The sequence below is a fragment of the Drosophila sulfurigaster genome, chromosome X (assembly GCF_023558435.1).
Source record: "Drosophila sulfurigaster albostrigata strain 15112-1811.04 chromosome X, ASM2355843v2, whole genome shotgun sequence".
NCBI classification, from domain to species: Eukaryota; Metazoa; Arthropoda; class Insecta; order Diptera; family Drosophilidae; genus Drosophila; species Drosophila sulfurigaster.
Window position 1 is genome coordinate 5,958,173 of NC_084885.1, and position 9,843 is coordinate 5,968,015.

Below are 9,843 nucleotides of genomic sequence, written 5' to 3' on the forward strand. Positions count from 1 at the left end.
ATGTGTGCGTGTGTGCGTGTGTATGTGTGTATGTGTGTGTAGCGTGGCGTGGCGTTGCGACCACTCGACGGTTTATTAAATAGATTAATTAGCAAATATTATGATTATAGCGTTCAGTTCAGTTGAGTGCACATACTTTTTAAGTGGTGCTTATATGTGTACAACGTTGTCCATAAAAATCTATATATGCATGTAGAATATATAGAATATATATATATTTTTTTATATGTATGTATATACACAGACTATAGGGCGATATCATGTGCATTAGACTTAGCCCGTATCGGATCGCGATGTCGAACTCGACACGAGTGTCTCTGTCGGGCTTTGATAAGCCAAAATGACAGACTATATTTAGGGGAGTCGCCTGGCGTGGCCACAGTTTTCCAAGCGACACGGTCCAGTACACAGTCCTTTAGCGGATACTCAGCATACACAACACACAGCCAGGACATTTGCAGCACACACACATCCACACAGGATCAGCATGAAGCTGGAGAGCGAGAAACGCATTAACCAACCGCCAAAGTATCTCAACGAGGACTTCTTCAAGGCCGCCCTCGAGGATGGACTGCGTGACATGCGCGTCGACATCAAGAAGATCATCTTTGCCGAATCAAGCGGCGGTGGCGGTGAAAACTATTGCAGCAAAATCTATCGCGCCAGAGCTCTCTACAGGAGCAGCAAACGTCAGCTGGACGAGGAGTTGGCATTGATTGTGAAGAGCATTGCCATTACGCCGGCGACACAATTCCTCGAAGAGTTGGCAGTGTATTTGCGTGAAAAGATCTTCTATTTCGATGTGCTGGGCAAACTGGAGGTGCTGATCGGTGATGGATCGAAGTTTGGCGCTAAATGCTTCTACACAACACGCGAGCCCATACAGACGATTGTCTTCGATGATCTCACACAGTATGGCTACAAGTTGGCCAGTCGCCAGAACGGACTGAACGAGGAGCACTGCGTGGTCATCTTGCAGAAACTGGGCAAATTCCATGCCAGCTCCATGCTGCTGGCCGAGAAGGTGAGTTCGAGTTTGCTCCATGTGAAAGATGTAGTATGACAAATGTACATATGGGTATTTCGTTTATAGGAACCCAGTGTGCGAGAGCATTTCACCACAGGCATGCTGGATGAGAACTACATACGCACCAATGAGAGATTCATCAACTTCATGACGCTGCAACTGAATACGCTTGCCAATGTGGTGGGCAAGTGGTCGGGCTATGAGCAGCTGGCAGCGAAATTGCATCGCCATTGCGATAACATCAAGGAGAATCTGGTTATGACCGGCCGTCCCATACCCGGTGAAATCACAGTGCTCAATCACGGCGATCTGTGGGTCAACAATTTCATGTACAAATACCACGACGAGCTGCCCACGAAGCCCATCGATGCCATCTTTGTAAGTGCACACACAATTTATGTAGAACTTTTATCAATTTTATTTATAAATGAAATATTTTAGGTGGACTTTCAGAACAGTTTCTTTGGCAGTCCCGGCTGTGACATCAATTTCTTTCTCAACAGCAGCGTGCAGCTCGATGTGCTGATCCATCGACGAGAGTTCCTCATCCAGACCTATTACGATTCACTGCGCGACAGCTTGGAGCGCATGCATTCGGAGTTTGTGCCCAGCTTTGAGGATATTCAGCATGAGATACGTTCCCGGGAGCTATACGGTTTCTTCTCATCGTACGCCTTTCTGCCCATGGTCACCATGAAGAAGGAGGACTCGTATGACATTAGCATCGAGGCTTTAACCGACTCTGATTTCGCTAAGAAGAAGGTACAATTGATGTTCTCCTCAAATCCCCGCACTACGGATACCCTGCGCTATGCCCTGCGACGATTCGATGAGCTGGGCATCTTTGATTAATCGATTGATCGATTGGTTGGTTGGTTTTTGGTTGGGCTGCCATGGCGGATGCTTAATTTATATTTATAACTTGCACTTGGCGCAACTTCTGCTGATTGCACTTTTTTTTCGTCATCCTACACCTAAGTTCCTTTTAATACCCACTATTAATTTCGGTGTTTTTTTTTTCTGTGTATTTAATTTAAGCGCATTTGTCTACTTTTTATATATATACTTATAAAATGCTTATTTCTATGCAAAAACAACAAATCGAAATGTTATTTTGTGTGTTGCTTTAGAACTCCCATGTGGACATCCATTTGAGCTTGTGCATCGTTGAGTTTGGCTCGTTGGCATGGGGACCAGTCATGCCATAGGCAAGCGGGGAGAAGAGCACAAAGCTGTAGGCAACCACAGAGAGCAGCGTACCGAGCAGCACATGCTGCATCCATTTGGGCAGCGAGCGTATTATATAGTTGAACATAATGCCTGCAAGCAGATAGAAAATGTGTTGAGATCAACAAACAAAACAAATTCTTAATTTATCAAACTAACTCTTGAACCCAACAACTCAAAACAAAGTTACAAAGTTACAGTTAAACAAGTAAGAAAGTTACAGTCGAGTGTGCTCGACTGTGAGATACCCGCTACCCATTTTTAATAAAGGCAAAATATTGGGGTATCATTTTCAAAATATACCGAAAAAACTAAAAATATACCAAATGGTATGTTTGGTATATCGATATAGTACACCATTCAAAATATACCATAGACGGCACAATGTGCCAGATTGTCGGCCAAAGCAACTAAGACCCCTAATAAGTAGGCGTTTTTGCCCATACAAAAGTATTTCTTTAATAACTTCCACAATTTTTATCTGATCGCAACCAAATTTTCAGGAATCATAACTACTACAGTAGTTATTGTATATACCAAAATTCGTATATATTCAAAATTAGGCTTGTTGTTCGATTTTTTTTTGATTTGCGTGGGCGGAAGTGGGCGTGGCAAAAATTTGAAACAAACTTCATCTGCGTGCAAACACAACAAATGCTGTCGAAAAAAAATTATAGCTCTATCTCTTATAGTCTCTGAGATCTAGGTGTTCATACGGACGGACGGACAGACGGAAATGGCTATATCGTCTCGGCTGTTGACGCTGATCAAGAATATATGTACTTTATAGGGTCGGAGATGCCTCCTTCTACCTGTTACATACGTTTCCTGTCGGCACAAAGTTATAATACCCTTCTACCCTATGGGTAGCGGGTATAAAAATATAAAATAAAAAAAAAGAAGTTGAGCTGAAATAATTAATAGATAATGTGTTAAAATCAACAAAAAGCAAAATAATTTTTAAATTCATTATTTAAGTCTAAATGAAGTTAGAACAAACATTGTAAAATGGAATTCAACTTGAAGGGGAAATAATAAATAGATAATGTGTTGAAATAATAAACAAAACAAATCGAAAACTAAGAAACGAATTATTAAATTCAACAATTAAGTTAAAAGAAAGTTAAATCAAAAATTCTAAAACCCAATCCAAGTTGAACTGAAATAATGAATTGATAATGTGTTAGTATCAACATACGAACTAAAATCTAAGCTAGCAAACTAATTATAAAATTCTAAATCTTTGTTGAAAGAAAGTTAAATCAAAACTCATAAAATCCAAGTTGAATTGAAGGTCAAGTAGTTGGCTCCGACTTGTTGGCGTGTAGTTTAAGTGGCTCACAATAGATTTGCTAGTAGTTTGCAGCCTATTAAGTTGGCAACCATTGTTATCAGGAAATGAATTTATACTCGTATACATATATATTTTTAATCCATAATACGCTTTCTTACAGCATACCAAAGAAATTTCTAAGTGTATCACAAGTGGTTCAACTATCAGATTAGAACAACTTTGGCAATTCAAAGCATCTTCGACTAGAAGATACCCTGTAGAACTGTACAACTCACCGGTCAGCAACGAATTGAATATCAAGGCCGGAAAGTAGTGATGAAAGTAGAGCACTCGACCCATCGCCCAGAAGGGCAAATAGTGCAGCAGCCATCCAACAAAGAGCCAAGCAGCTGCTTGCAGTGATTCGCCACTCGAAGCACTCGACGACTCAACGAGTTGAGTTGACTCGCTGCTACTTGCTGGACAGCTGGAACAGCTGCAGATGTCACCGATGGCTGATGATGGTTGATCTTCGGCAATTGGTTGTTGATTGACAGCCGCTTGGCCAGCGCGACGCTGCTGCACGATGGCATTGTAGAGAAAGACGGCAACGAAGAGCGCCAGAAATACAAGATTGCTCCACCAGATGATGGGATTGCCCAGCAAATAGATGCGATAGCTGCTGCCTGAGAAGTATTGACCCTGCATAAAATTGAAGAAAGTTGTTAAGTCCTCTTAACATTCGATTGGAAGTGCGTTTCACTTACGCGATAGTTGATCGGCCACTGCCAAGGCTGGCTGGTGACTTCGCCCTCCTTGGGCTTTAAGCCCGCGTTGCCCTGCAGCATGACGGCGTGTGATTCCAGAAAGCGTGAGAAGAAACCAGGTGCATAGACGCTAAAGCTGACGCTGGGTACTGAGGAAAAGAAAGAAGTGCCATTATTATTATTATTAATATTAATATTATTATTATTATTATTATTATTATTATTATTATTATTATTATTATTATTATTATTATTATTATTATTATTATTATTATTATTATTATTATTATTATTATTATTATTATTATTATTATTATTATTATTATTATTATTATTATTATTATTATTATTATTTTAATCTGTTAAATTTTATATTAAAAGTTGTTTGAATACAATATTTGTTTAAATATAATCAATAATTACTGGCAACACAATTTCTATGTTTCCATGCGAATTTAATATTAGTTTCTTTGTGGGTCTGTTAAGTAAGGAAAATATACTGAAGAGTAATATGGTGCGGCCGCTAAGTGCAATTGACATTAAGAGTATTCTGTTCAAGCATTCTAAGCATTATTTAAGAAAGATCGTTATGAGCAGAAAATATGTTTATAAGTGAATATTGCTATTAAGTACGGTGTGGCCGTTAAGTGCAAAAAACATTAAGTGAAGTCAAACGTAGTTTCTCTATATTCTTTGCATAAGTTTAAGCGCTTGTGTGACAGTTAAGCAAAGAAAATAAGATACACATTAAATTTTAGTATTAAGAACAGAGTGGCCGTTAAGTGCAAATAACATTAAGTTAAGTCAAACATAATTTTGTGTATTCTAAGCACATTATTAAGAACTTAATGTATGTCATCTGACGAAAATATGCCGCAAAGGTAATGATCGTATTAAATACAGAGTGGCCGTTAAGTGCAAATTGTATTTAGTGATGTCGCCTGCATTTTTCTTTACATATTTAAAAGTTTTTTGTAACGTTAATTGAAGAAATTGTATGGTTATTAAATCTACTCCGTGGAAATTATGTCATCAAAGTATGAATTTGTTATTAAAATAATACAAATAAATGATAAGCAATATTAAATAATAATTGAGTGTCTTACGCTGCTTGTGCTGATTGTCCTCGACATTCCATTGGGCGAGCTTGTCGCGTACGTTGTGATTACAGGAGACCTCCTGCTGCTCAAAGCCCCACTTGGGCAGCTGCTTGCCGCTGGACGTGAGCGCACAGTTCTGCAGATAGTGCACGAACATCAAGCGTGAAGTCACCGTGTGTATACTTTGGTTTGTACGACCGCCCACAACAAGCACGCGCCAAATATCGTTGGCATCGCCGACACCCGCCTAAAACAGCGAATGACAGCGAAAGAGAATTAAAAAGTGAAAAAGAAAGTTTTCTTTATTGATAAGCATCTTTACCTCGCCGTAGCCCGTGACTTGCATATGCTTCTTAGTCATTGGCGCCGCTTCGTTGTGAGAGTGCAGATTGCGTTTGGTCACCACATGCTCCAGACGCAACAGATCGCCATTACGCAGCAACTTCAATTTGCCGCCGGGCACCGACTGTTTGTTATAGGGTTTAATCAGCCACAGATTGTTGTCATCCTTGTGCGTATAGGTGGTGATCTGATCGAAGAAATAGCAGTTGAAAGCGAATTGATTAAGTCGAAATACTTGTAGAATATCGATTTATGTTACCTGCTGCTGACGGGCGCCACTCTCTTTGGGATAGAGATGAGCATGCGAGTGCAAATAGCCGCCGCCGGTTTTGTGATTCTTGATGGTCACCAGAGCGCCATAGGCCACATGCCGTGGCATGCTTGCATTGTAGAGCGAGTTGCCAATGAGACGCGATTGAAACGCCGAGCTATAGAAGCCATCGCCATTGCCACTGCGATTCAGCACTTGCAGATGAATGTAAAAGAACAGCGTATAGAGCATAATGGGCCACACGATTAGCGTGATGGCACGACAGGCAATCTGTTTGATCGTCTCCAGAACGGGCTTGGCCAGATCACCCAAAATTAGCCAGAGCTCGCTGGCCGTATGCAAACCCACCAGCAGCACCACAAAGAGACCCACAAACTTCACACTGATGGTGCAGGAGAGCATGGTGCCGGTCAGCGAGAGCCAGCACCACCATCGCAACGTGTAGGAGCCACCAGCTGCGGTGCACTTGGATATCTTCACCATGCCCCAAACGGAGGCCATCATGAAGAACAAGAGTATGGGATCGAGCAGAATGTACTGATTGAGTGTAAGCAGACCCACGTCTAAGAAGAAAGGCATAAATAAATATGTTAGTAAAAGGTCGAAAAAATAATGAATCTTCAAGGAACTAAATTAAGTTGTAAAGTGTGCAAAGTAACATAATAAGTTCAAGTTTAGAGTTTAGCTTGATTTAGAAAGAAAGAAATTGGAGTGATTCTTTTAAGTACAAAACGATAAAATAAAGAGAGATAATAGAGAGAAAAAAATAAAAAAGTGTGATTAGGAAATAAATGAGATCGAATTTGGATTTTAACAAAGTTTTTCTTAAAGTTAAATTCCTTAAGGATAATAAACTTAAGTAGAATGAATACTATCTTTAATAATCAGACAGAAAAGTATTGAATATTAGTTGGAAAATTAGAATAAGAAAAGTTGAGAAAGATATGTTTTTGATAGTGTTGCTTAAAGGGAATCAATAAAGAAAAGCAAAATATGAATAAATGAAAAAACTGTGGCGAAAGCTGTATCTCTGAGATATTCTCGCATACATGAACGTCTTATAGATGGACTCAAGTGCTTTTGGAAGCCTTCGGCTTAGCGACTTACCAAAGATGAGGTAGGCCGCCGAGAGCAAAGCCGCCTCATGGGAGTGCGTCAGATCGTAGACGGTGTCAAAGCCCATGGGCATAATGAGTGCGCCCAGCGTTGTGCAGAACTGGAAATGAATCAAGAGATTAGCTGAGAAACAACTGTAGAACGAGTTTAGAATGCAGCTTACGTATCGCATGCCCTGGTAACGTGTCTCGTTGTATTTGTCGCCGGGTTTCTCAAACGGAAAGGTGCCATTGTAGCCTGTCAGATAGCCAGACAAACCAATCAGCATCTACGAACGAGAGAGAGAGAGAGATGGAGAAAGCACAGAGACAGAATAGAGTGAGATGTCCATAGTTGGAGTTGAAGTTGGAGTTGGAGCTACAAACCTTGCCCAGCGGTGGATGTACATCAAAGAAGAAAGTACGATTGATGTACCAACTGCCCATTTTGCCAAAATGCGTCTCATCCCAGCTGGAAAATGAGGCATCAAGTCAATGACATCCACAGAATTGACAGCAAAGAAATCGAACACTTACCAAATGTGATCCGGTTCAGTTACCTTATAGAAGCGTGTTGCAAATGTAATCAGCAGCACAGTGCCAAACAAAAGCCACCAGCGCCTGAGAAAAAACAAAAATGATGAAAAATTGAAGAAAAATGATTCTCCAGCAAGTTTGTTGCTTCGTTGCAGTCTTTTGTTTATGCGCATGCTTACCAATTGCCCTCATTCGGCAGAGTACTCTCGGTCTTGGGCAATTCCTTTGTTTTTCGCGTACATTTAACCACACTGGCAGCCATAGTTTTGTGTTAAATAAATAAATAAATGAGAATTGGCTTAGTTGAAGTCTTTTACATTTTAACTGTTGCACACGTCAACAGCGACAGAGATGAATCCAGTTAGACAGTTAAGCCAAGTCAAGTCAGAGTAAGCGGCCAGAATGCTTTCTCTTGTGGCATTCTTTCATTCCACCATAATCACAACAACGGGCCATTCAAGTGAGCGAAAACCGGTCTTGTTGTCTTGGCCAACCATTTGAATCAGCTGCTTGAGCTTGGCCAAGCTTAGGGCTGTCTTGGCTGCCATCTATCGATAACACACTTATCGAAGCTTATCGTTTCATAAAGACGTTGAACTTATAGTAGCAATGCGTTAATTTGCATTTTTTTCATGAGCTGTTACGATTTAGTCAACTCAAGCTATTCAAATTGTTGAATACTTGTGGGCAGATAATTATGTTTAATATTTTATTTGGAATGGGAAAAAGCACATCTTTTCACATATAATATAATGAAACCAGGTAAAACAATTGAGATTTGCTTATGGAGCTTGAATAATACAAAAGTCGATTATGAAATAAAAATATTGTACGTTTTTTTTCTTTGCTCTTGTAAATATTCCTTTATTAATCAAATATTCGGTTACTTAACAAAAATATTTACCTTAAATTTTTAAATGTCTATCGTCGTTTGTTTTTGTGATCATAGAAAATTATGCCTAAACAGAGTGCGCAACGAAATAAAAAAGTTATGCTGATAATGGTTAAAATAGTTATTTCACAGATCTTAAAAGTATGCACCACAATCATTGAATTTATTGAGGTTGATGTTGTTGTTGTTAATGATGTGCAAGTGCTGAAGATGACTTTCAACATTCGAAACCGCCGCGGCTTGCAAAAAAACTGCCGTGTCAGCAGGTGAAATACCAGGCGAACATAATTCAGCAGTAAGCAAATATGCACAAAGTCACTTGGTGGAAAACTTTTTTGTTGCATACTTTTAGGATGTCTTGAATTGCTTAATAGAATTGCTGTTCTGGGTAAGTCACATTTATAGTGCATACTTTTAGGATTAATCAAATAAGAGGGTGTCAAAATATTTTGCATGTTGTCGTTGTCAATGATGTGGAAGTGCAGCAGACGACGTTGGCCATTCAAAGCAGCCGCGACTGGCATAAAACTGCAGAGTCAGCAGTTTAAATACCAGGTAAACATAAATAAGCAGCCAGTAGAAATGCGGAAAATTACTTGGGGGAAACTTTTCTGTTGCATACTTTTAGGATGACCAAAATTGCTTAATAGAAATGCAGCGTTGTTTAAACAAAGTCGTGCAAGCCACAATTATATTGCATTCTCTTAGCATCAAGCAAATAAAAAGAAATATTTTCGAAGAAATGCAGAAAGAAGAGTATTTGCACGTCAGCAATTAACTTTGGCACAAGCTATTTAAACCCATATGCAGATCGACATACAGCTGAGTCACGATCTATGCCTATTGCCTTTCCAGAAGTTTTCTCAAAAAGGTTGACATCGTCTCCAGTTATTGTAAGTACACTTGGCAATTTGCTAAAGCACATGCGCTTTAAAGAGCTGACTTGAGATAGTTAGTTTGTGGGCAGGAGTTATTTGTTAAACTGGAACGCATCGTGCAGTCATTTGTCTCAAATGTTCGATCGCCCCCACTGGCCAAATGAGACGCATTTATAATAAAAAGCGCGAGGCAAGAGAGAAGCAAACCAAAGACCACAGAGACCGCTGTTGGCCAAGTTTTATGCACATTTAACACTTGTAAATGGCCAGCAATCATTTTTTTTTAGCCGCAGCCGTGGCAAACAGCAAATGTACCTCACATTGGACGCTCCCCGCTGACCACTCTTCGCTCTCTGCTCTTGTCTATTGGCAGTGGACTGGGCATTTGGGGCACGTTCTTTTGTTGTTTAGCCAGGCGGCAGGCAACTAAAAACA

The 9,843-nt window shown here is 40.0% G+C and overlaps 2 protein-coding genes across 2 annotated transcripts; one reads left to right on the top strand and one right to left on the bottom strand.

Annotated features, from left to right (window-relative positions):
* The first annotated feature begins 373 nt into the window (after positions 1-373).
* Positions 374-2,044, top strand: LOC133848079 (uncharacterized). Its single transcript, XM_062283458.1, has 3 exons — positions 374-1,024; positions 1,094-1,405; positions 1,469-2,044. Exons 1-3 carry the CDS (start codon positions 488-490, stop codon positions 1,877-1,879), a joined length of 1,260 nt encoding a protein of 419 aa, XP_062139442.1. The 5' UTR covers positions 374-487; the 3' UTR covers positions 1,880-2,044.
* Positions 1,994-8,079, bottom strand: LOC133848078 (protein O-mannosyl-transferase 2). The gene is made up of 11 exons (XM_062283457.1): positions 7,818-8,079; positions 7,639-7,722; positions 7,489-7,573; positions 7,287-7,391; positions 7,115-7,223; positions 5,996-6,570; positions 5,717-5,923; positions 5,401-5,641; positions 4,295-4,443; positions 3,824-4,229; positions 1,994-2,347 (listed from the first exon to the last, which is right to left on the bottom strand). Exons 1-11 carry the CDS (start codon positions 7,898-7,900, stop codon positions 2,154-2,156), a joined length of 2,238 nt encoding a protein of 745 aa, XP_062139441.1. The 5' UTR covers positions 7,901-8,079; the 3' UTR covers positions 1,994-2,153.
* Between the last annotated feature and the right edge of the window lie 1,764 nt (positions 8,080-9,843).